A 26,610-nucleotide genomic window follows, 5' to 3' on the forward strand; every position below is an offset into this window, starting at 1 on the left:
CAAACATCACCTCTCACCACAATAGCCCAATAACAATAAGCAATAATAATTAATAAATATCAACCCATTTCCATAACAAATATCACCAAATATTAATCAGCTAGTGATAGCATAATAAATATCATATGTATTAATTAAGAATTAGAAATATATAATAATAATAATACATAATTATTTCATGTACACGCTTGATATGTCAAATATTATGCACCATATTCAAATCCTACTGAAAGGCCTATGGAAAACAGCATTTAGTCTTTCTCTATAAGAAACTACAGCTCCCAAGATGCCCCGCGGCAAATCAGGAAGTACAGCACTACGTCAAACAGCGGTCCCTGAGATTCATTCATTCATTTACAGCTAAAGAAAACAAGCGGGAGCAGTGGAACGATACAGCATGAAAACAGGCAACATAACGCGTACAACATGAAAGCAGGCAACATAACGCGTACAACATGAAAACAGGCAACATAACGCGTACAACATGAAAACAGGCAACATAACGCGTACAACATGAAAGCAGGCAACATAACGCGTACAACATGAAAACAGGCAACATAACGCGTACAACATGAAAACAGGCAACATAACGCGTACAACATGAAAGCAGGCAACATAACGCGTACAACATGAAAACAGGCAACATAACGCGTACAACATGAAAACAGGCAACATAACGCGTACAACATGAAAACAGGCAACATAACGCGTACAACATGAAAACAGGCAACATAACGCGTACAACATGAAAGCAGGCAACATAACGCGTACAACATGAAAACAGGCAACATAACACGTACAACATGAAAACAGGCAACATAACGCGTACAACATGAAAACAGGCAACATAACGCGTACAACATGAAAGCAGGCAACATAACGCGTACAGCATGAAAACAGGCAACATAACGCGTACAACATGAAAACAGGCAACATAACGCGTACAACATGAAAACAGGCAACATAACGCGTACAGCATGAAAACAGGCAACATAACGCGTACAACATGAAAACAGGCAACATAACGCGTACAACATGAAAACAGGCAACATAACGCGTACAACATGAAAACAGGCAACATAACGCGTACAACATGAAAACAGGCAACATAACGCGTACAACATGAAAACAGGCAACATAACGCGTACAACATGAAAACAGGCAACATAACGCGTACAACATGAAAACAGGCAACATAACGCGTACAACATGAAAGCAGGCAACATAACGCGTACAACATGAAAACAGGCAACATAACGCGTACAACATGAAAACAGGCAACATAACGCGTACAACATGAAAACAGGCAACATAACGCGTACAACATGAAAACAGGCAACATAACGCGTACAACATGAAAACAGGCAACATAACGCGTACAACATGAAAGCAGGCAACATAACGCGTACAACATGAAAACAGGCAACATAACGCGTACAACATGAAAACAGGCAACATAACGCGTACAACATGAAAACAGGCAACATAACGCGTACAACATGAAAACAGGCAACATAACGCGTACAACATGAAAACAGGCAACATAACGCGTACAACATGAAAACAGGCAACATAACGCGTACAACATGAAAACAGGCAACATAACGCGTACAACATGAAAACAGGCAACATAACGCGTACAACATGAAAACAGGCAACATAACGCGTACAACATGAAAACAGGCAACATAACGCGTACAACATGAAAACAGGCAAGCAAACAAACAATTAACAGAGCTTACCAAGTGGCTGCACACCGGGTGGAATCACGTTCAAAGAAAACTAATTTCGCTTCCTTTTCACAGGGTAAACACCGGTCACATGGACCCGCAGTGCACTCCTCTCTTAAAGAGGCACTACACTATTTGGCCTTTCAAACCCGTTTATCAATGAGTGTTACTTACAGCATTTTTTAGCTCTGGTTTAATGTAAACATTTAATTGAATTGTAAATTAGAAATAACAAAACTCCACAGAAAACACAACACACCCTTTCATTGGTTCGTCAGATCAGCAGAGATGCTGCTTTTTAACTTAAGTCATTATCAGCTGATATCAAAGTTGTGCCAATAATATTGTGCATATCTTATATAAAGCAGAAACAGGGCCTGATGAAAGAAGCTCTACAGCACAGTTTTGGACTTCAAAGGCACGTTAAAAACTTACGTATCCATGTTTTGAGTAAGGATCTTGGAGATATGGAAAAAGCGACTCCACGTGCATAAGTGGCGCGGACATGCGTCGGTGGAATCCTCCTTTAGGAACAGATTCTTTCTTAGATGTGTCCAGTCATGTTTTCCTTTGCCATCACATTAAAAATGATGTCTTACCCGTATTTTTCCATCATTTCTGAAAGAACGTCGACCATCTGCCTGCGTGTTGCAACTGACAGCGTTCTGGTTTGGTGTTACTCTTCAAAGACGTCTGCAGGCTTTGGCCCAGAGCTCAAAGCAGCTTCAACCTTCTGCAAAGACAACATTACTTTCTAACCATTAGCTTCATGCTGCAAATAAACGGACTACATTTGGTTAAATTTAGATCCGTCTCACACATTACATTAGCCCAATAGAAATAGTGCGAGTGCTGCCTCTTATCCAGCGCTCATGTGATGATTTACAGCATGGGTGTCAAAGTCGAGGCCCGGGGCCCAGATCCGGCCCGCGAGTGAATGATCTCGGCCCCCGGGATGATGTTTGATTAGTATCAGAACCGGCCGCTCGCCACAGCCGCCTGCACCAAAACTACATTACCCACAATGCAACGGGAGCCCGTGAACTCACTGCAGCGCCACAAGTTCATTATTCATCAGCATTCAGGGCAGATGACAGCGTTCACCCCCCCCCCCCCCCCCAATAACGTCTAAAGGGAAGGTGGACGATGAGAACAGGAGGTTTGAAGCTCATGTTCACACAGCTGCGTCTTTATCTTGATATTAAGGAACACGTTTTATTTTGAAGGACATTTTCTTTTTTGCTGTTGAAAATGTTTTCCTTAAATAACTAAAGTCATGAGAAAATGTTGCTTTATTCATTTAATGTTCAGGACACGTGTGTTTGTGTCTGTGAGCCTGTTGGAAAATCACTGACAGATACGAAAATATTGGATTATTTATTTAATTATTATATCAAATACGGTTCACTGTGTCTGTTCTTGGTTCAACAGGTTAAATGAAATCATTTTAATACGTTTTAATAAACTTTGAACCCGTCCGGCCCTCGGCTTGTAGCACATTTGTTTTTTTGGCCTCTGATGTGTTTGACTTTGACGTCCCTGACTTACAGTAACACATGTGAAGTTGGTTTCAGGGTTTACCCGTCTTGCTTCATAGCGATCCAGGTCTGTTGTGGCCCTCTTCCTGTTCTTTGTGGTTGGGAGGAAAATAGCAGAATCTGATGAAATGGAAGAAGCCGGTGATAGTGCTGTGAAGTCTGGCATCGAAGCTGGTGATGCTGGAGGGTCTGGCAGTGATGCTGGAGCTGGTGATGGGTCTGGTCACACAGATGAATCTGATTCATCCAAAACAAAAGCAACGTCTAGAGCAGGGGTCTGCAACCTTTACTATCAAAAGAGCCATTTTGCCCCCTCTTACAGCAGATTCAATGTGTCTGGAGCCGAAAAACAGATTTGATGTCACAGCTTATAAAGGTTTATATAAAGTTACTGTTACCTGTCCTAAAACTGGGCTTGTTTGCTAATTTCTCACCACATATCAAGCACACAGGTACGCCACCATCATGTGAAAGCAAATGAATATGTCCACGACATTTAATCTGCCCCCCCCCCCCCACCAGCAGTCGGGGTCACCAAGTCAACATTAGCCACCTGCAGGGAAAGGCGCTGGGCCGTAGACCGAGGACGTGACGCATATTTTAGTTTCACCTAATATTGTTTCAATATCACCTCCAAGATCAAATGTTCCCCTCGTCCACTGTGCAAAAAAACACCTTATTTACACATTGTTTATATCATTTTTTGCCAAAGCTACAGGGAGCCGCTGAAAAGGGGCTGAAGAGCCGCATGCGGCCCCGGAGCCGTGGGTCGCAGACCCCTGGTCTAGAGAAACAGTTTAGAGTGGAATCAATTTCAGTTCATTCATTTGTGAAAGATAAACAGATAATCAAGACAACAGAACCTCACCTGTTACTGGATACTGGCGATATCCAACCTTGAAGCTCCTCACCCCTGACTTGACCAGCTCATCGAATGTGTCGGCATCAACCTCGGTCTGTGATGTGTCGGTCGAGCCGAGCACACCTTCAGGCACAAGCTGGGCCTGCAGGCTGAATGTGTCTGTTACTGGGAAACATAAAAAACAAGCTACATGAAGTTTATTATCAACCATGTCATTCAGATATTTAGAGCACGAAGGCTTAAAAACAAAACAGAGACACGACAATCATGGACACATTCTCTAAAATGGCCGATCAGGTTGTTTCAGCTTAAAATGTGTGAAGACGAACCTCCTGAAGAAACTGTTGGAAGTCAGAGTTTCATCAATTTGTGGAACTGTTGTGTATTTCTGGACTCCTCCATATTCCACCTTTGGCAGCATTTTCTATCTGAACTCAGTGAATTAAAAGAGAGGAAAGCTTTAAACAGTTCATCTGATCCACTGTTGTTAAAGTGAAACGTCAATGTGAGCCAACATCACGCAGCTGAGCCTCTATCATACAAATATCTAACCACAAGAAACGCCAGGAGACATCGGTGAATCCACACGTTTCAAAAGACACGAGACAGAAAAACAACAATGTTCACGGTTCTGACACAGTATGAGACACATGTAAGAGATCCAACACACATTGATGCTACAGGAGTTTCACGAGGGTGCCAGATGAATATAAAGAAGCCAACCAGATATCTGCAGGTTGTGAATCTATTTTTTGCTTGTGTTGGACAGTTGAAGAGAATGTAGACAGAATCAATTACATCCACTACAACGTGCAAAAGCTAGGAAATTGGACACAAAGTGGTTTACAAGCAGTTCACGATCGATTAGCTGCAACTTCCCTCATGGCATCAAAAACCAATAGCCCTGGACGTGCTATTGGCCGAGAAAGGAGGGGTATGTGCAATGTTCGGTGAACAGTGCTGCCCTTTCATCCCTAACAACACTGCTGCTGATGGCAGCCTCACCAAGGCCGTAGCAGGGCTCCGTACGCTCAACAGTAAGATGAAGGAGCACTCTGGAGTCTGGACCACTATGTGGGACTCCTGGATGGATGCGTTTGGGAAGGAAAGAACTTTGGTGTCCTCTGTCCTAGTCTCCATAGCAGTTTTTGCTGCTATTTTAACCTTGTGTGGATGCTGTTGTGTTCCCTGTCTGCGTGCTTTGCTTAACCGTCTCATTACTACAGCTATTTCACCCATGGAGAACAACATGGAGCAGCTGTATCCTTTGCTTGGCAGCGATCCCCAAAGTGATGATGAAAGCAACGATGACGACGACACGGAAACTCCTTTTGATTTGACGAAACTGTGTCCTGATCCAACAGATTATGACTCTGACATGTTTTAAGAAACTTCTGAGTGTAAATGTATTTGTGCTCATGAAAATGATCTTACAGCTGAAAATCAAACACGTGGCTAAAAGTGAGCAAATAAGTGATAAACAGGAGGGAAATGTTGGAGTAATTGTGCATAAAGTCATCTCATATTTACTCAAACTGCCGTTACATATAATCTAACCTTACTTGGTGTGTGTGTGTGTGTGTGTGAACAGCTCATTTGTGTAGAGTTGTTTTGCAGGTGGAAGAAATCAGATAAGCGTGACTGTTGATGAGTCACCAAAGAGGCATCTGTGAAACACCGACCCTGCTCAGCTGATTAGTGACAGGACATGTTTTAAGGCTTCCTTAGAGTTGTAAAGTCATAAAGACAATGAATGGTCCGTATGTCTGGAGTTGCAGCTGTGTGCCCCTCACCTTAAGAGCTGTAACTCATTGTAACTCGTTGTATTTTGGAACCAGCGAAAGTAAATAAAGAGAAAGGGTTCGGCAGAGAGAACTTCAGAGCGGCAGGAGGTTGTAACTGAACACATCTCTGTCCGTTCTCCTTGCAAGTAAAACATAGAACTCTTGTCTTTCTCTCTTTTGTTAAGTTTTGGGTGTTTTAGGCTTGAACCTGACACCTGTACATGGCTTAGGTAGTTTGGCATGACCAGAGGGTATTTAGGGAAATGGACAGGAGTGCTGGTGAGGCTGGCATGTAGCGATGGGTCGTAGGTGGTAAATGCTGGACGCCTGAGGAAACCAAACTCTCCAAGACGAACATAATTGAAGAGTTGGGTTGACGGGGGAGAAGATGCATCCTGCACGGAGGGTCTGGATGCTGGGGATGAGGAGGTCGGCTGCAGAGGGTGAGAGCTTGGAGCGATATGGGATTCTGTGTTCCGTAGGTCGGATTAACACGCTTATGCAGGGGTACAAATATAAACGGAGGGGCGGGTGCTCCGGCGAGCTGTATGGGTTAGTATATGCAATCATTTGGATTCAGGAATGAGAGGGGGTTGGCGATGGAGTTAGCCTGAAACGTGAGCGGAGCGGTTGAGTTAAGGCTGTGGATGGACATGTGGGGTTGAGCTGCCTTGTTGATGATGTCGACGGTAATGTGGTCGTCTGGATGGATTTAAGAGAATTACCACTCATGACCCCAAAGAACGGCAGCAACAACAACGAGGCACGGCTCCAAAGCGCAGGGGGAGGAGAGAGAAGTTCAGAGGCCGACGTCTACCACAGAGGTAACGACCGACGCTGAGGGACAGGGGGCTGCGTCAGTGCAGAGCCCGAAGTTGCCGGACCGAGGTCACAGATATTGTTGGTGAAGGAAGGTGAAGTAGAAGAGCCCGGGGTGGGAGGGGTTATGGGGGCAGATGGACCCGAGGGGGGCGTCTTCACATGAATTTGATTTAAGTTACAGTGCCGATTCAGAACAAAAGTCATCTCGGGACACTTCACCTATGGAGTAGGTAAAGACGGCACTCTATGACTTAATATGGTTCACACAGACCCAACAATTCCCCCATGAGCGACAACCAGGGGCACACTGTGGCAACGAAAACCTTCCCCTATACGGGCAGGAACTGGAACAGACCCGGCTCTATGGAGGACGGCCGTCTGTCTTGACCGGTTGGGGAGGAGGAAAAGGACAAAAGAGGGAGAGAAGTGACAGACAGTTGGACAGAGAGACAAAGACAGACAGCCGTGGAGGTAGAGACAACCAGAAACATGACGATTCGGAATAACCAAGGGAGGCAGGAATGATGGGGTGAGAGATGAACGGGGTCGAAGGGGAGAGATGAGGGAAGGAAAGGAGCAGAAGGGGAGGGATCGGTCGTTACAGGGTGAGGGATAAATGGGGTCGAAGGGGAGGAACAAGGTCGGTCTTAGGACGGAAAGGGGGGGGGGTCAAAGGGGAGGGATGAGGAGAGGGGCCGGTCATTCCGGGACGAGGAATGTAAAGGACTCGAAGGGGAGGGATCGGCCGTTGTGCAACGAGGGGTGAAAAGGGGAGGGACGAGGGGAGTGGTCAGCCGTCGCGGGTTGAATGGATGAACTGGGTTGAAGTTTGGACGAGTGTCCGGGAACCATCAACGTATGGGGTGAGAATTAGCCGGTCTGATGTCGCTGTGATGGCTGTGGCTGTAACTTTGGTAGGCTCGTGATGACCAGTGCTCGAGAATTTCCATAGCGTGGTCTGGTACGCCCTGCCCGGAAGAGTGTATGTTTGAACATCATACAGCGCTCTTTAATTAAAATTAGCCTGAATAATGGCCTTCCTGCTGACCCATAGAGGAGGAGTGGTCAGAGTACGGCTCGGGTAAAATCGGGATAGAATGAGGAAATGAAGGGCGGAGCTCCATAGCTGGCAGGGGCTGCAGGTACCCAAACAGCTGCCCAGTGGCTTGAGTTACAGAAAGCAGGGGCGGAGCTCCTGGTGGGGGTGGACCCAAAGATGCCAGGCGAACCCTAGCAGAAGGAAGGGGAGGAGAAAGGATGCCAAAGGAGGGATGCATGTGCGGGGGTCGGAGGTGCAGCCTGTGGATGAAAGAAAAAAGAGAAAACATGGGACCAATCGGATACAGCACAGCAAGACTTACGACCTGGCCCTCGGGGAGGGCTCCGGGAGAACGCCGGAACAGGAACCCGGAAGTGGGTGGCTGCTCGGAGGTGTGGAGACAATGGAGGCAGTGAAGAGTCTGAACAACGTGGATTTATTGTCGGTTCGACAGAAAGGGGTCGCTCTGTCCTTGAGGGTGTGCAGGAGGCGGGCGACCATCCAGTCAGAGATGTCTGTAGCACGGGAGGCGGCAGGATCCGGGGTCCACGAGCCAGCCACGGAGCCGCCGCAGACGGAGCGGCGAGTACCGGTGCGGCATCTGGAAGAGCGGCCTTTGTACTGGGCTCAGTGGACATTAACAGACTTTAAATGAGGCGTTCCCAGGCCAGTGTGGAGATCTAATCTCTCCACCTGGTCCTGGGTCTTCCCCGAGGCCTCCTCCTAGCTGGACATGTCTGGAACACCTCCCTAGTGAGGCGCCCAGGGTTCATCCTTACCAAACTCAAGTTCCATCCTCCCCTCACTCGTTAAAAACAAGATCCCGAGGTACTTGAACTCCTTCACTTGGGGTCAGGACTCATTCCCGAACCCGAGTAACAATCCACCGGTTTCCTGCTGAGAGCCACGGCCTCAGATTTAGAGGTGCTGATCCTCATCCCGGCCGTTTCACACTCGGCTGTGAACCGATCCAGTGAGTGCTGAAAGTCACTGACCGACGACGGCATCAGGACCACGTCATCTGCAAAAAGCAGAGACCAGATCCTCAGCCAACCCAACTGCAGCCCCTCCCCACCACGACCACGCCTCGATAGATCCATGAAAATCACAAACATGATTGGTGACAAAGAGCAGCCCTGGCAGAGGCCGACCCCCACCAGGAACGAATCCGACTTACTGCCAAGGATCCGGACACAGCTTTCTCTTTGATAGTACAGAGATTGGACGGCCCTCAGAAGTGAACCCATACTCCCGCAGCACCTCCCACAGTATCTCCCGAAGGACCAGGTCACATGCCTTGATGAGCCAACTCTGAGGCCCCCTTTCCAGGATCCGATCCCATCCAGGAAAGAATCTGTATTTTTTTAGTGTGATACCCCTGTAACTGGCACACACCCTCTGGTCCCCCTTTTTAAACAGGGGAACCACCACCCTGGTCTGCCATTCCTGGGCACTGTCCCAGACTTCCATGCAATGTTGCAGAGTTGTGTCGACCAGTACAGCCCCTCCCGACCCAAAGCTTTCAGCATTTATGGATCCCGGTGGTGGTCCCCGGGGTTGCTTGTTGGTTCCTGTTTCTGTCCGCCCTCAGGTTCTCCTGTGAGGCCACACATCACATCCCGGTTTGCCTGCCATCCTGGTACTTCCCGCACCTTGTCCCTGCTTCAACGCCACTTCTGGTGTCCAACCATGGCTGCAGACACCCGTGAGTATGTCAAGGCATGTTCTGTTTGTGCTCGAGGGAAAGCTACTCATCGGCCACCTGCAGGTCTCCTCCGTCCGCTCCCTGTGCCCGGTCGTCCTTGGTCCCATATCGCTGTGGACTTTGTCACCGGACTGCCGTTGTCCCAAGGTAATGACACTATTCTTACCATTGTTGACCGCTTCTCCAAAGCGGTGCATTCTGTGGCACTGCCTAAGCTTCCCTCAGCTACAGAGACTGCTGCATTACTGGTGAACAATGTGCTCCGGATCCATGGCATTACATCAGTCATCGTGTCAGACAGAGGCCCCCAGTTCACGTCTAAAGTATGGAAAGAGTTTTGCCGGGCATTGGGCGCTACAGTGAGCTTGTCTTCGTGATACCACCCACAGTCCAATGGCCAAACGGAGAGAGCCAATCGAGATCTGGAGACTGTGCTGTGCTGCATATGTGCTCAGAACCCTGCCTCCTGGAGGACTCATCTCACCTTGGTGGAATACTCTCATAACTCTCTGACGTCTGCAGCTACGGGTTTGACTCCTTTTGAAGCCTCTGTTGGTTATTTACCTCCTCTGTTCCCTTCCCAAGAGCAGGAGATCGCCGTACCATCGGTCCAGCTAAACCTCTGAAGGATCCGCAGAATCTGGAGAGAGACCAAGGCTGCTGTTCTGCGCACCCGGGACCAGAATCAGAGGTTGGCGGACCGGCGGCGTACTCCAGCTAAGGACATTCCCCTCAGTGTGACTTCCAAAAAGCTGTCTCCCAGATTTATTGGTCCTTATGAAATTGAGTCCATTTTTTACCTTTCTGCCATTCGCCTCAAGCTCCCTGCGTCCTTGAAGATACATCCCATCTTCCATGTCTCCAGCTAAAACCTGTTTCCACCAGTACTCTGTGCCCTCCTGCCATCGCCCCTCCATCCCCCCGGCTCATCGATGGACACCCGGCCTTCACAGTCAGTCGCATCCTGGACGTGCGTCGCAGGGGGCGGGGATACTGATACCTTGCTGACTGGGAGGGATAAGGCCTGTGCTTAGCTTGTGAAGCTAATCTCCCTGTGTTTTTGCTACCTTGCTCTAGATTACTGAGTTTGCTGTGCAGTCCTAAGTGTTGCTTCCTCCCTGCCTGTGGACCTGCCTGTGGACCTGCCTGTGGACCTGCCTGTGGACCTGACTGCCTGTGGACCGGTCTGTGGACCTGCCTGTGGACCTGCCTGTGGACCTGCCTGTGGACCTGCGTGTGGACCTGCCTGTGGACCTGCCTGTGGACCTGCTCCCCAGAGCTCTCTCACTGCATCGCCATTCCCCTACAGCGGACCTCACATCACGCCACCTGCATCCACGCACTCCTCAGTGACTCCACCTACCACATTAGGATCCTGGGACCTCGCACCACCCCTCCACCTCGCACCTATGCTTGCACCCTTTTGAACATTGAAGACTGTTTGTTGCACTTTGAACCAGAGTTGAGTCGTGCATTTGGGTCCTGATCCAACACAAACCATAACATATATATATATGTTTTATACTCACAGACACCAAACTTACTCCAGGGGGGATTCCTGAGAAAAGGCGTTTCCAAGAATGGATGAAGCAGGAGCTGCTCGCCCTCTGAGCGCTCACACTGCGACGGCGAGGACCAGATCCACCTCAGGAGGAACCTGCTGATGTTGAAAGTGATGAAATGAAGACACGTGGACCCTCAACATACAACAGAAGCATAAATTTTATTAAAAGCTTTTGGAAACATTAGAAAACATGGAGATGGTTCCAGATGCTTTCCACATTTGAAATATACGACATCATGACTCAGAAAGATCGATTCCTCTCGTCACGTTTCAGGAAGAGTTTCTAGCTAAAGTGTTAAATGTTGATGATCAAAGAGGTGAAATCAGATCAGTGTGTGAGTGTGAGACAGATCTGCTTCACAGTGCAGAGTGTGTGTGTGATGGTGAACACACTGAACTTTGATTTCAGCAGCTGATCTTCAGTGTTTCTGTGCACAGGAGAGACTCAGACCTGCAGAGGACACACAGACACTGAGGAACCAGGTGACCAGAGCCTAAACCCAGGATAAAGAGGATCAGTGAACGTGGTGTTGAAGGTGTGGAGGTGGATCAGTGAGTCAGAGGAGACTCTGTAGAAGGACAGAGAGCCGGCAGGACAGTCCACATACACTGCTGCTCTCTGAGAGACGGAGGAGGTGATAGATGTTACTCTGTTATTGTGTCTGACGGAGTAACCATCATCATCAGAGCAGAGCAGACTCCAGGACTGATCATTCTCTCCAAACACACAGTCTTTTCTGTCTCCTCTCCTGCTGATTCCTCTGTAACTCACTGATATAAAAACATCTCCTCTCCACTCGACCTCCCAGTAACAGCGACCAGTCAGACCAGTTCTACACAGCAGCTGAGCCCAGGAGTCAAACCTGTCTGGATGATCAGGATATGACTGAAACTGCTTCACACGTGTCACCTTCCTGTTGTTGTCAGACAGTTTGAGTCCTCTGTGTACTGTGTTTGTGTCCAGTTCCAGTTCACAGGCATCTGATGGAGAGAACAAGACACAACACAGCTGCAGGTTTTCATCTGTGATTTAGAAAACTGAAGGCTTCCTGAACACAACTTCTATCTGTCAAACTGTGAATACGGAGTTTAAAGCAGCACCTGAAGGCAACACAGCTCTTCTCTAATGTCAGAGTCCAAAGAAGAAGGAGCAAAGAGAGCTCTCTGTTGGCTCCACTGCTAATGAAATGGACCCATTAGTTCTGTTGGATCACTGACTTCACTTTGGGGTCTTTGTGGATTTGAAATGGATTCAGTTCTAAAATCTTTCTGCACAAAAACAGAAGCTGGATCCTGATTGAAACTCTGGAGAAGTTCATGTTTGTACTTCAGTCCAGAACATGTCAAACTCTAGTGTAACATGAGCAGCTGAGTTCTCCTGAATCACACTGAAAACACACTCACACTTCCTCAGACCAGGTCTCAGTCTCTGTGGTCCACCATGGTCCATCCTGCAGGAAGACACAAAGACACCGTCAACTTCACTCATCAGGTCCTTCAACAGGAACCAGAGTTCATCAGTTAGAGACACAAACAGTCTGTCTGTCCACACCTGAGAGAGTCCAGTCTGTCTGTCTGTCCACACCTGAGAGAGTCCAGTCTGTCTGTCTGTCCATACCTGAGAGAGTCCAGTCTCCAGTGTGGATCCTTGAGTCCAGCAGACAGCAGCTTCTCTCCTGAGTCTCCTGGATGATTGTAGCTCAGGTCCAGCTCTCTCAGATGGGACGGGTTGGAGCTCAGAGCTGAGACCAGAGAAGCACAGCCTTCCTCTGAGACCAGACAGCCTGAGAGACTACACACACACACACACACACACACACACCCCAGTGTAATAGCATCAGTGCTGGTGGAGAACCTCGTTGATGCGTCACAGTCGGTGAAATTGCATTTCTTCTTTATCGTGCTTCTCTCTTCTCTGATGAGTGTTGAAGCAGACAGAAGCATCCATATTCAACATCCACTCATCACTAACTCGGCCTTATTCATTCTTCAGTGTTATTCATTTATCCGACACATCACTTCCTGTATTTAGACAGACGACTGAATGTTTACTGTTACTAAGGCAACAGCTGACAGCTGATGTCAGCTCTGACATGGTGGACTCCCAGAAGACCAACCCCACACTGCTGCACAGCAGTTGCTTTGGGAATATTAGAAGTGTATTGATATTGAACATGTGTCCAAATTGCACCTAACACTGCTCTCACTTGGCTCCCCAGTAAAACAGCTGCCAAGTGTGAAGTCGATCGGATGAATGGTTCTTGCAGGGACACACAAACAGACAAACAGGACAATGCACAAACTGCTCTCTAGTAGGAAACAAAGAGAATCAGAGTTCAGAGGGTCATCATTTTAAAACAGCAGAGCACCAACCTGAGAGTCTCCAGTCTGCAGTGAGGACTCTTCAGTCCATCAGACACCAGATCCACTCCTGAGTCCTGCAGGTCGTTGTTACTCAGGTCCAGATGTCTCAGACTAGAGGACTGGGAGCTGAGGACTGAGGACAGAGCTGCACAGCTTCTCTCTGACAGGTTGCAGCCACTCATCCTAAAATAATGAAACAGAAAGTTCATCCCATGATCGATCAGACTCCTCACTCACTCATCTTCAGCCTCTGATCCTGGATCAGGTCTCAGGGGCAGCAGCTCCAGCAGAGACCCCAACCTTCCCTTTCCCGGGCCACATTAACCAGCTCTAACTGGGGGATCCTGAGGCGTTCCCAGGACAAGGTGGAGATCTAATCTCTGCACCTTGCCCTGGGTCTTCCCCGAGGCCTCCTCCCAGCTGGACGTGCCTGGAACACCTCCCTAGGGAGGCACCCAGGGTTCATCCTTACCAGATGATCCTGAACCACCTCAACTGGCTCCTTTCAACGCAAAGGAGCAGCGGCTCTACTCCAAGTTCCTCACGGATGCTGAACTTCTCCCCCTCTCTCTAAGGGAGACTCCAGACAAACAATGGTTGTTAGTTCTGAATGAACCAAAACATACGGCCTCAGATCAGAAGATACGATCACAAAATCAATCATGGACCTTTGGCCTAGGATGCTCTGGTACCACGTACTGTGAAAGACATTCTCTGGAGTCCTCATGTTTCTCAAATCATGTCTTTACTAAGCTGCATGCATACAGGAGAGACGCTCCCACAACCGGGTCTGAACTGTTCTCTCCCGTTCTCCAGATAGCTTCAGCATATAAACAGTCACATCAAAGCACCTCACAGACACAAGGACATCACAGTAACAGAACCCACACTACCCAATGTTTATGACCCCAGTGGATGTTATCAATGTTTTACGAGCACCAAACTTCACCATTTGAAAGCCCCATGTGACTCCTCTCCACAATCCCCCAGCACTCATCCACAGCTCCACTGTTGTGGTAATCAACACACAGAAACCAAGGATTTACATCATAGACTAAGAAACACGTACAAAGAAAGAAGGAAACCCTGGTTATTTCCCACAGGACACTTCTGAGCATCCTCATGTTCCAACATGGTGTTAGTTAAAGACGATCCGTGGCTAGCAAAGAAGTCTGACAACACACGACCGCTCAGATTTAGATCAGGGATACATGAAGAAATTCAGAGTTCAGAGGGTCATCATTTTAAAACAGCAGAGCACCAACCTGAGAGTCTCCAGTCTGCAGTGTGGACTCTTCAGTCCATCAGACACCAGATCCACTCCTGAGTCCTGCAGGTCGTTGTTACTCAGGTCCAGATGTCTCAGACTAGAGGACTGGGAGCTGAGGACTGAGGACAGAGCTGCACAGCTTCTCTCTGACAGGTTGCAGCGACTCATCCTGAAGAGGAATCAGCAACACATGAGACAGTAATGACAAACAATGGTTGTTAGTTCTGAATGAATAAGAACTACATTAATCTGATATTCATGTGAGCACGTACAGAGCTTTGTTGGAGGCTTTGACCACTGGCAGCAGCCTCAGAAGAGCCTCCTCTGAAGCAGAGTACTTCTTCAGGTCAAACACGTCCAGATCTTTTCCTGATGTCAGTAAGATGAAGACCAGAGCTGACCACTGAGCAGGAGACAGTTTATCTGTGGAGAGACGTCGTAAACTCAGGGACTGTTGGATCTCCTTCACCAGAGAACGATCCTCCAGTTCATTCAGACAGTGGAACAGATTGATGCTTTTCTCTGCAGACAGATTCTCACTGATCTTCTTCTTGATGTACCGGACTGTTTCTTCTTTTGTGTGTGAACTACTTCCTGTCTGTGTCAGCAGGCCTCGTAGGTGTTTCTGGTTGGTCTCAAGTGAAAGACCCAGGAGGAAGCGGAGGAACAAGTCCAGGTGTCCGTTTGGACTCTGTAAGGCCTCGTCCACAGCACTCTGGTAGAGACGTGTTGGTTTAGGCTTGTTTCTTGTTTGTTCTCCTGACAGCAGGTTGACTCCAGAGTTGGTGAACGTCAGATGGACATGAAGAGCAGCCAGAAACTCCTGAACACTCAGATGGATGAAGCAGAACACCTTGTCCTGGTACAGTCCTCTCTCCTCTTTAAAGACCTGTGTGAACACTCCTGAGTACACTGAGGCTGCTCTGATATCGATGCCACACTCTCTAAGGTCTGACTCATAAAAGATCAGGTTTCCTTTCTGCAGCTGCTCAAAAGCCAGTTTCCCCAGAGACTTGATCATCTTCCTGCTCTCTGGACTCCAGTGTGGATCCGTCTCAGCTCCTCCATCATACTTGATGCTCTTCAGTTTGGACTGAACCACCAGGAAGTGGATGTACATCTCAGTCAGGGTCTTGGGCAGCTCTGCTCCCTCTCTGGTTCTCGTCACTTCCTCCAGAACTGTAGCAGTGATCCAGCAGAAGACTGGGATGTGGCACATGATGTGGAGGCTTCGTGAAGTCTTGATGTGGGAGATGATTCTGCCGGCCTGCTCCTCATCGCTGAATCTCTTCCTGAAGTACTCGTCCTTCTGTGGGTCAGTGAACCCTCTGACCTCTGTCACCATGTCAACACACTCAGGAGGGATCTGATTGGCTGCTGCAGGTCGTGTGGTGATCCAGAGGCGAGCAGAGGGAAGCAGTTTCCCCCTGATGAGGTTTGTCAGCAGCACATCCACTGAGGTGGGCTCTGTAACATCAGTCAGGACCTCAGTGTTGTGGAAGTCCAGAGGAAGTCGACACTCGTCCAGACCGTCAAAGATGAACACGACCTGGAACTCTTCAAACCTGCAGATTCCCGCTTCTTTGGTTTCACTAAAGAAGTGATGAACAAGTTCCACCAAGCTGAACTTTCTCTGCTTCAGCACATTCAGCTCTCTGAAAGTGAATGGAAATGTGAAGTGTACGTCCTGGTTGGCTTTGCCTTCAGCCCAGTCCAGAGTGAACTTCTGTGTTAGGACTGTTTTCCCAATGCCAGCCACTCCCTTTGTCATCACTGCTCTGATTGGTTCCTCTCTTCCAGGTGAGGCTTTAAAGATGTCTCCACATCTGATTGTTGTTTCTGGTCTGTCGTGTTTCCTGGATGCTGCTTCAATCTGTCTGACCTCATGTTCATCATTGACCTCTGCACTCCCTCCCTCTGTGATGAAGATCTCTGTGTAGATCTGATTCAGAAGAGTTGGGTTTCCTGCTTTAGCGATCCCCTCAAACACACACTGGAACTTCTTCTTCAGGTGAGACTTCAGTTCACGTCGACAAACTCCAGAATGACTTCCTGAACGAACAAAGAACAAATGAAACCAGTGAGTGGATCCTACAGAAAACCAGACAACAGAACATTGAACACTGGCTGTTTAGTTCCTCCTCCAACAGTTTCATTCAGCTCATCAGTGGAGGACAAACAGCCTCTGGTCTGATGCAGATGTGTGCAGCACAGTTTGCAAATGTAAACTTCTCCCATGCTGCCTCCATTTCCCTTTTCCATCATGTTAAAGACATTCAGATCCTCTTACTGCTCTGCAGACAGTCAGCCAGCTCCTCCTGCTTCATTCTCCTCAGGAACAACTGTGTGATCTTCAGAAACGCCTCTCTGCTGCTCCTCTGCTCTTCATCCTCACTGTCCAACACCTCCTCATCCTCCCTCTGACTCTCTAAGCATTCTGGGTAATCTGGACTCAGAGCCTTGTGGATCCTCTTCAGCTCGTTCTTCACAAAAGTGACGATGTTCTCCTCCAGCAGCTGGAACAGAACGATGAAGTGGATTTAAACTGCTTCAACACAACATGTGATTCATCAGGCTGTTCCTGAACGGCCCCATCATCATTTAATATGGAGTTGATGAAGTTCACAGTGAAAGGTGTGTTTGCACATGTACGCACCGTAAACACTGAGTCCAGGTGTGTGTGATGCTGCTGAGCGGACCGATCAGTGGGAACCTCGGAGCGCTCCTGCTCAACTCTGCAGAGAAAAGAAGAACAGTTCAGTCCCAAGTACCTGAGTTATGTCTTAAATAAAGACTCTATGGAAAAACGAGGAAGAAGAAGAGAGACCCTGCCCGGAGGAAGCCGGAGCCCTCCGTCTGCAGCCAGACCCAGGCGGAGAGCTCGACGGCGAGCGCCTGGTGGCCGGGTTTGCCACGGAGGCTGGCCGGGCAGAGCCCGAAAAAGTGACGTGGCGCCTCCCTCCTCTCCGTCCTGTGGGCCCAACACTCGCAGGAGGAACTGCTGGGGTCAGGGCGCTGCTGCAGAGGCTCTGGGGACGTGGAGCGTCACCTCTCTGTGGGGGAAGGAGGCGGAGTTTGTTGGTTAGGTGTCTCAAGGGGCGGTAACCCTGAAGAAGGAGGCCTTCAGGATCTGTTCTCCCCGAAGACTCCGGAGGTGGTTCTGAGGTCCCCACAGGTCTGAAGGGCTGCAGCCTCTGCTGGGTCAGAGGCAAAGCAGCGGGTGTGGGAGGAGTTCACAGAAGTCCTGGAGAAGGACTATAGGGGGCACCGAGGTGCTTCTGGACCACCATTTAGCACCCCAGGAGGGGGACACGGGGAACCGTCCAAGCTGTTTACAGTAAGGACGGGACGCTGGTGACCTCAGCTGATGAGGTCATGGGGCGGTGGAAGGACTTTGAGGAACTCCTGAATCCGACCAACACGCCCTCTTTTGTAGCCAGCCGCTGCTCCTTTGTGTTGAAAGGAGCCAGTTGAGGTGGTTCAGGATCATCTGGTCTGGATGAACCCTGGGCGCCTCCCTAGGGAGGTGTTCCAGGCACGTCCAGCTGGGAGGAGGCCTCGGGGAAGACCCAGGACCAGGTGGAGAGATTAGATCTCCACACTGGTCTGGGAACGCCTCGGCGTCCCCCAGTTAGAGCTGGTTCATGTGGCCCGGGAAAGGGACGTTTGGGGTCCCCTGCTGGAGCTGCTGAAAGTGCCGCGACCCGATCCCGGATAAGAGGATGAGACAATTTGACTCAGTCAGTTAATAACAAAGTTCAGTTTTTAATTCTCACCTTCCATCAGCATGTTGGCCGACTTTAAAGTCCTCAAACCAGTCCTTAGACTGGTCACTCTTCATGGACACACAGCTGGGTCCAGGTCCAGGTCCAGGTCCAGGTCTCTGCTGCATCCTGATACAAACAAACAAACTAATGAAAAGCAGTTTCAAAAGGAAAAAGTACCAGACTCTGTCATTGTTTATCATCATAAGGATCAAGAGTATGTCTTCTTCCTCTTCTTCTATTATATCAACATTACTGATACGGAGTCTTATTCTGAGACCTGATCCCAGCGTCAGGGTCAGGACTATACATGTATAGACCTGATCTCAGCGTCAGGATCAGGACTAAACATGTATAGACCTGATCCCGGCGTCAGGGTCAGAACTATACATGTAGAGACCTGATCCCAGCGTCAGGATCAGGACTAAACATGTATAGACCTGATCCCGGCGTCAGGGTCAGGACTATACATGTATAGATCTGATCCCAGCGTCAGGGTCAGGACTAAACATGTATAGTCCTGATCCAAGCGTCAAGGTGCCCCCCACGCCAAAGGGCAAACACTGGATTTGGTTTGTTCCACAGGCTCACCTCCCTCCCACCTACAGTGCCTAGACCTAGCTGTGTCTGAGCACCATGCTATCCTCTTCACTGTTCCGGTCTCTGCGCCCATGCAGTGGTCTAAACGCACCATAACATTCTGGAACATAAAATCTGGGTGCACCAGGCCTATCCAACCAACCTGATCTCAATTCACATGCCCTCGGTTCCGCCTGATACCGGGGTAGATGGCCTGGGAGCCCACTATAATTCTGCTCTATCCCTCAGCCTTGAGTCTTTCATCCCCCTCGAGACCCGGTCCATCTCTGTCACCCGCCCTGCCCCAAGGTTCACCAATGAACTCTGCAGCAATGACCTCCTCACCGCTGCTGACTCTGGCAATGTCTCCCTCACTATACTCCTCAACCGCCAATCCGACCACCTAGGCCTCACCACCACAGCCCTCTCCTGGTTCCAGTCATACCTCACCCACATGAAACAGTATGTCACCATAAATGGCTCCAGCTCCCCACCAGCCCCAGTCAACCAAGGCGTTCCCTAGGGTTTCATGCTCGGTCCACTCCTCTTCACCATCTACATGCTCCCCCTCTGTGGCATCATCCTCCACTATGGACTCAAATTCCACTGTTATGCCGATGACACCCAACTGTATCTCAGCACCGCTCCATTCATGCAGCTCTCCCCAAAGTGTCTTATCAACTGTCTTCACAATCAAAAACCTGGATGTCATCAAATCTACTTTAACTCAGCACCAAAAAAAGGAGCTCATGGTTGTGGCACCCAAGGCACTGCTCTGGATGCCACAACCATAAGCTCTTCCAGGCTTGACGGCTGTGACACACTCACTCCCCAAGGATACCCGCAACTCCTTAGCCTGATAATCTTCAAATCTGCTCTCCTTCCTGTTCACCAAGGTCTTTGGGCCCTAGATTTGTTCTTTGTGTGTATGACTGTTTGGCTGTATGCCCCACGTATATAAAGTGTCCTGGGGTTCCTTGAAAGGTGCTACATAAATCTATGTTATTATTATTAATAATAACATTGGGTGAAAGTCAGGGACAGTGCCAAAGAAGTGGCAGACCAGGATGGTGGTTCCATGTGAGCCAGTTACAGGGGTATCACACGACTCAGCCTCCCTGGTAAAGTCGACTCCAAGATGCTGGAGAGGAGGTTCGTCCTGTAGTCAAACCTCAGACTGAAGAGGAGCAATGCGGATTCAGTCCAGAACATGGAACAATGGACCAGCTCTTCTCCCAAGGATCCTGGAGGGGACCGGGGAAGACGCTACTCCGATCTACATGTGTGTTGTGGATCTGGAGAAGGCGTATGACCAGGTCCCCTGAGAGATACTGTGGGAGGTGCTGCGGGAGTATGGGGTGAGGAGGGTCACTTCTCACTGCTCCCAAAGTCAGAGCCGTGTCCAGGTCCTTGGCAGATAGTCGGACCGGGCGGGGTTCACCCTGGGCAGGTGGGGACAGGGCTGGGCTTTGTAACCAATCCTGTTTGTGATATTCATGGACAGGATATCGAGGCGTAGGGTTACAGTGTCATCGGTCAGTGACCTTCAGCACTCTCTGGATCGGTTCAGCTCAGCAAGAGTGAAGCTGCTGTCCCTATCAGGGTCAGGACTGCCTGCACAGGGTAGGGAGTCCTTGACCCAAGTGAAGGAGTTCAAGTAACTCTGGGTCTTTGGAGCAATGGAGTGTGAGATTAGCCAGAGAATTGTTGGTTTTGCATTCACTTTAAGAAACACAAGAAACAGAGTCAGAAAATAAAGTTCAGTTTACAATTCTTACCTTCCATCAGCAAGTTGTTCATCTTTAAAACCCTCAAACCACTCCTTAGACCGGTCACTCTTCATGGACACACAGCTGGGTCCAGATCCAGATCCAGGTCCAGGTCCAGGTCCAGGTCTCTGCTGCTGCTCCCTGATACAAAGACAGTGGATGAGTAACGTTGTCCTGTTCATCAACATGTAATCTGATCAAAGATGGCGTCTCATCTCAGTGGATCATCAGTCGTTGGCTCTTTGTGAACTAATAAAGTGAGTCATTCATATTCTAAGCAAACATGTTCAGGAGCTCAGTGTGAATCATGATGGTGGAGTGATCTGAGCTCTGACATGAAGAAGAGTCCATCATCATCTTCCTCCTCCTCCTCCTCTCACCTCTGAGCTTTGGTCTGTCCCTCATGTTCCCCACACAGAGTGGTTTTAGAGAGAGGGGCTCCGTCGACTCCGTCCTCTCCGTCCTCACACTGGTTCATAGCAGAGTCCACGTCTCTGTCAGGACCAAATGCATTCAAATGACAGAAGGGAACAATTAAAGAGATACAGCCCAACACCGTTCATTCACATCCTCTCCTTCATTACTGACATCACTTCAATCAACTGTGGTGACTGTAACAGGACCTCACAACCATGGTGAAATAATGTTTGATTTTTAAAAAGTATCTAAAAATAGTGTCTACTTCATCCTCACTGACGCCTGAGGCAGCGCTTAACACTGAGTATCTTCTGTCTCGCTCATGTGCAGGTCCAGTATCAATATCAACAAGGTCAGATGTGACCTCGGATGACCCCCGGCTCAGGTATAAGTTCCTTCGTCATCCACGAGATCACTTCCTTTCCATCTTCTCACTTTGCAGGCTAACGCTTGTTACTGCGGTATCATTAGCTTTAGCTATACATGCGGTTGCTTTTTGCCTGGACGGACGGATGCCCCGTCCTCGTTCGTCACTAAGAAAGAAGAACAAACTACCTGCATCTGGTGAGGTCGATTGGTTTTGTTATATTACGCTAGCAGGAGTTAGCACATGCTGATACGGTATCAGTGAAGTGAGTGCTCTTGCTCCCCTCTCCTTGTCTTGGTTTCACCCCGAGCAAACATCCATGCCTGGGACTATAATGAGATGTGCCCCAGCTCTCGTTCCTCCGCTCAGAGCTCTGCGGAGGGGACGGCAGATGGCTCCATGGGATCCATCATTCGTGCAGCCCTGGCACGCCTGCAGCTGGATCTCCAGCAGGTGGAGCCAGCGCCTGCTAGTGCTTTCTTCAAGTGCACTCCGGCCCCTACCGCCTTCACCGTTCGTCCCTCTGAGGAATATCTGAAGGAGTTGCACGCATCCTGGAGAGACTCTAAGGCTCTCTCCTGACCTTACAGCCGGACTCTGGCCCAATGGGGGATGCGGCACAATTTGGCCTTGACCACATGCTGGCGGTTAGCCGACAATCGCTTCCCTCATAGTTTCCCCCCGATGAGGCTCTGAGGCCAGATGCCAGGTGCCCTCGCCCACAATGTCGGATCACGGATGACCTTCTTTATAACGTTTACGGCACGGCTGCACGGATGGGTCGTATTGACTAGTCACTCTTGCATCTTATCCTATCCTATCGGCGTCCCTGCAGTGGGCTGAAGTGGATGCATCCCCCATCAGCGTCAGGGATGCCTCACTGCAGGCTTTTGCCTTAATGTCGAGGGAACTGGGACGTTTGATGTCCACTCTTGTTCAGACTCGCTGCCAGGTCTGGCTTGCACAGTCACCCTTGTCCGGAACCTGGGGAGCTGTTTGGCACAGCTGCTCTACAGGCGCTTGAGCAAACTGTCCAGACCGGTCACACCAGGCAACAGGGTTGGGGGCTCGGCATTTGCCTCCAGGGGCCACGGTGCATAACTCTTTGCCCCGGAGGAGTCAGCCCACTGCCCACTCTGGTTCTCCTTAATGGAGATGACCACCCCTCTGGGTCAGGATGCTCTGGCCCATGGATGGCCGGACAGCCTTCTCTTTGCCTTCCCACCGCTTCCCCTGATCTTCCAAACGCTTCTCAGGGTGCTTCATCAGGGTCACAGGCTTCTGCTTGTGGCCCCGTTCTGGCCTGCCAGGACCTGGTTTCCCCTGCTCCACAAACTTCATTGCGGGACACCCTGGCACCTTCCAGAGAGGGGAAGGATTTGGCATCCTTTGGCCCCTGCAGGGCCCAATCCGCTGCTGAGCGATGGCATAGAGCCTGTCAGGGGAACTATTTGGGTGCCAGAGCGCCCTCTACCCGTCTGCTGTATCAGCACAGGTGGAAACTATTCTCTAACTGGGGTTCAGTTGAAAAAATGTTGATCCAGTTCACTGGACTGTTCCTACCATTCTTACGTTTTTGTAATCGCTCCTACATGATGATCGGCCTCCTACACTGAGGGTGTATGTGGCTGCTATTTCATCGCAGCACGCCAGGATCCGGTCTGTTTGTCTAAACACCTGTCTGTCTAAATGCCTGTCTGGCATTTGCTCTGTTGCCTATATGTTCTGGAGGGAAGAGGGGGTGTAGAAGCAGGACAAGTTTGGGCCTGTCTGTCTGTTTGTCTGTCTGTTTGTGTCACTACAATATATTGTATTGTTATAATATGTTATTTTGGGGTGGGTGGTGCTGGGTGAGGGGTTGGAAATGTATAAGCGTTGCTTCCTTCCATCCCCCTTTTCAGACTGTACGTGTAAATTGTTAATTTTTCTTTCTTTGTTTTTTCTTTCTATATCTTTTCAATGTGTTTTTTTTTCATCTTTGGATTACAAGTCTGTCATCGGATCAGCCACACACCTTTTCAAAATGGCTGCCGTCATCAGGTCGGCCACACACCTTTTCAAAATGGCTGCCGTCATCAGGTCAGCCACACACCTTTTCAAAATGGCTGCCGTCATCAGATCAGACACACACCTTTTCAAAATGGCTGCCGTCATCAGAGCAGCCACACACCTTTTCAAAATGGCTGCCGTCATCAGATCAGACACACACCTTTTCAAAATGGCTGCCGTCATCAGAGCAGCCACACACCTTTTCAAAATGGCTGCCGTCATCAGATCAGCCACACACCTTTTCAAAATGGCTGCCGTCATCAGGTCAGCCACACACCTTTTCAAAATGGCTGCCGTCATCAGATCAGCCACACACCTTTTAAAAATGGCTGCCGTCATCAGATCAGCCACACACCTTTTCAAAATGGCTGCCGTCATCAGATCAGCCACACACCTTTTCAAAATGGCTGCCGTCATCAGGTCAGCCACACACCTTTTCAAAATGGCTGCCGTCATCAGATCAGCCACACACCTTTTAAAAATGGCTGCCGTCATCAGATCAGCCACACACCTTTTCAAAATGGCTGCCGTCATCAGATCAGCCACACACCTTTTCAAAATGGCTGCCGTCATCAGATCAGCCACACACCTTTTCAAAATGTGATTGAAAGCTATATTTAGCTGCTAAAGCTTTGACTGTCGGATCAGAGTCAAAATAAAAGCACTAAGTTGATCCAACCGGTCGGAGCAGTTCAGACACTCCCTGCTGCTTTCACCATGATGTGAACTCAGATTACAGTCAAAGTGCTGTCGACTCTTTTGGAGAAATATGAACATTTGATGTCAATCGTTCTGAATGAATTGCTCTTAAACTCAGAGAGAAACTCTGCAGAATATTTCCAATGGAGACTTTGAACCAGCACCAAGAAACCGCTGCAGTGTCCAGTTACAGAGTGAAACAGCACAATGGGATCAAAGTGAACTCACTGTGAGAGAAGACGCTGCTGCTTTCTTCCTCGTCAGTCCTGGAGTCTGTGTGCGTCTGATCTGAGGACGCCGTCACATCCTGAGAACTTCAGAGTCTAAAAACATCAGAGTGACGTCAAAACCAGTCCAACCAGAGTCAGAGACAGCGTCAGTGTCAGAGAGCTCTCACAGCAGATGGTGTCACGCCACTTTATTTGTACAGCACCATTCAACAACAAGGGGATTCAAAGTGCTTCACATCAAACATTCAAAGCATCGGGAGAAATAACACATGAAACATCGACGTTTAAAACACATCAAAGGTCAATTAAGACGTAGAAAAGATTTAAAACGCATCAAAGGTCATTTTTAAAACATTAAAGAGTTTTACAGAAGTTACAGAAAAGTCTTCAGTCTGGATTTAAGAGAACGCTTCCTCTCCATGTTTGGTCCTGACTCTGGGGACACAGAGCAGACCTGTCCCATGTTTAGTCCTGACTCTGGGGACACAGAGCAGACCTGTCCCATGTTTAGTCCTGACTCTGGGGACACAGAGCAGACCTGTCCCATGTTTAGTCCTGACTCTGGGGACACAGAGCAGACCTGTCCCATGTTTAGTCCTGACTCTGGGGACACAGAGCAGACCTGTCCCATGTTTAGTCCTGACTCTGGGGACACGGAGCAGACCTGTCCCATGTTTAGTCCTGACTCTGGGGACACAGAGCAGACCTGTCCCATGTTTAGTCCTGACTCTGGGGACACAGAGCAGACCTGTCCCATGTTTAGTCCTGACTCTGGGGACACAGAGCAGACCTGTCCCATGTTTAGTCCTGACTCTGGGGACACAGAGCAGACCTGTCCCATGTTTAGTCCTGACTCTGGGGACACAGAGCAGACCTGTCTCATGTTTAGTCCTGACTCTGGGGACACAGAGCAGACCTGTCCCATGTTTAGTCCTGACTCTGGGGACACAGAGCAGACCTGTCCCATGTTTAGTCCTGACTCTGGGGACACAGAGCAGACCTGTCCCATGTTTAGTCCTGACTCTGGGGACACAGAGCAGACCTGTCCCATGTTTAGTCCTGACTCTGGGGACACAGAGCAGACCTGTCCCATGTTTAGTCCTGACTCTGGGGACACAGAGCAAGTTTTGGTATCTAGCAGCACAAAAAGATGCAAAATGACTAAAAATAGATGCAAAACCAGCACAAAAAGATGCAAAATGACTAAAAATAGATGCAAAACCACCACAAAAAGATGCATCTTACACTTTCAGGTGTGTTCAGGTGCGTTCAGGTGTGTTCAGGTGTGTTCAGGTGTGTTCAGGTGCGTTCAGGTGCGTTCAGGTGCGTTCAGGTGTGTTCAGGTGTGTTCAGGTGCGTTCAGGTGTGTTCAGGTGCGTTCAGGTGCGTTCATGTGCGAATGGACACGAGAGGAGCAGGTGCACAGGGAGACATCAGGGTAAGAAGAGGGTGTGATCCGGCACAGGGTGACGCTCAGGACCGGGTTCATGTACAGAGAGGCAGCTGATCAGTGCCAACGAGCGTACACACAGAGAAACACCGACAGAGGGAGAGAACGACCAAAGAGGAGAACGAGAGACTGTCCAAAATCACAGCAGCTATAGCTTTACTCACTCTGTGGGGCGTTGGGACAGAACATAAAGCACCCTTTCATTGGTTCGTCAGATCAGCAGAGATGCTGCTTTTTAACTTAAGTCATTATCAGCTGATATCAAAGTTGTGCCGATAATATTGTGCATATCTTATATAAAGCAGAAACAGGGCCTGATGAAAGAAGCTCTACAGCACAGTTTTGGACTTCAAAGGCACGTTAAAAACTTACGTATCCATGTTTTGAGTAAGGATCTTGGAGATATGGAAAAAGCGACTCCACGTGCATAAGTGGCGCGGACATGCGTCGGTGGAATCCTCCTTTAGGAACAGATTCTTTCTTAGATGTGTCCAGTCATGTTTTCCTTTGCCATCACATTAAAAATGATGTCTTACCCGTATTTTTCCATCATTTCTGAAAGAACGTCGACCATCTGCCTGCGTGTTGCAACTGACAGCGTTCTGGTT

At 49.0% G+C, this 26,610-nt stretch overlaps 1 protein-coding gene and 1 long non-coding RNA gene across 2 annotated transcripts; both read right to left on the bottom strand.

Moving 5' to 3' along the window:
* Positions 1–11,206: 11,206 nt before the first annotated feature.
* LOC310966820 (NLR family CARD domain-containing protein 3-like) lies at positions 11,207–16,916 on the bottom strand (the record flags this gene model as incomplete). Its single annotated transcript, XM_083940748.1, has 7 exons — positions 11,207–12,025; positions 12,449–12,495; positions 12,663–12,836; positions 13,418–13,591; positions 14,674–14,847; positions 14,951–16,730; positions 16,781–16,916. 7 exons carry the CDS (start codon positions 16,914–16,916, stop codon positions 11,490–11,492), a joined length of 3,021 nt encoding a protein of 1,006 aa, XP_083796874.1. The 3' UTR covers positions 11,207–11,489.
* Positions 16,917–16,933: 17 nt separating this feature from the next.
* LOC310966507 lies at positions 16,934–20,832 on the bottom strand. Its single transcript, XR_014593842.1, has 3 exons — positions 20,800–20,832; positions 18,455–18,571; positions 16,934–17,413 (listed from the first exon to the last, which is right to left on the bottom strand). It is a non-coding gene; the product is annotated as an uncharacterized lncRNA (long non-coding RNA).
* Between the last annotated feature and the right edge of the window lie 5,778 nt (positions 20,833–26,610).

Source organism: Echiichthys vipera (assembly GCF_963691815.1).
Source record: "Echiichthys vipera genome assembly, chromosome: 3".
Taxonomy (NCBI): domain Eukaryota; kingdom Metazoa; phylum Chordata; class Actinopteri; order Perciformes; family Trachinidae; genus Echiichthys; species Echiichthys vipera.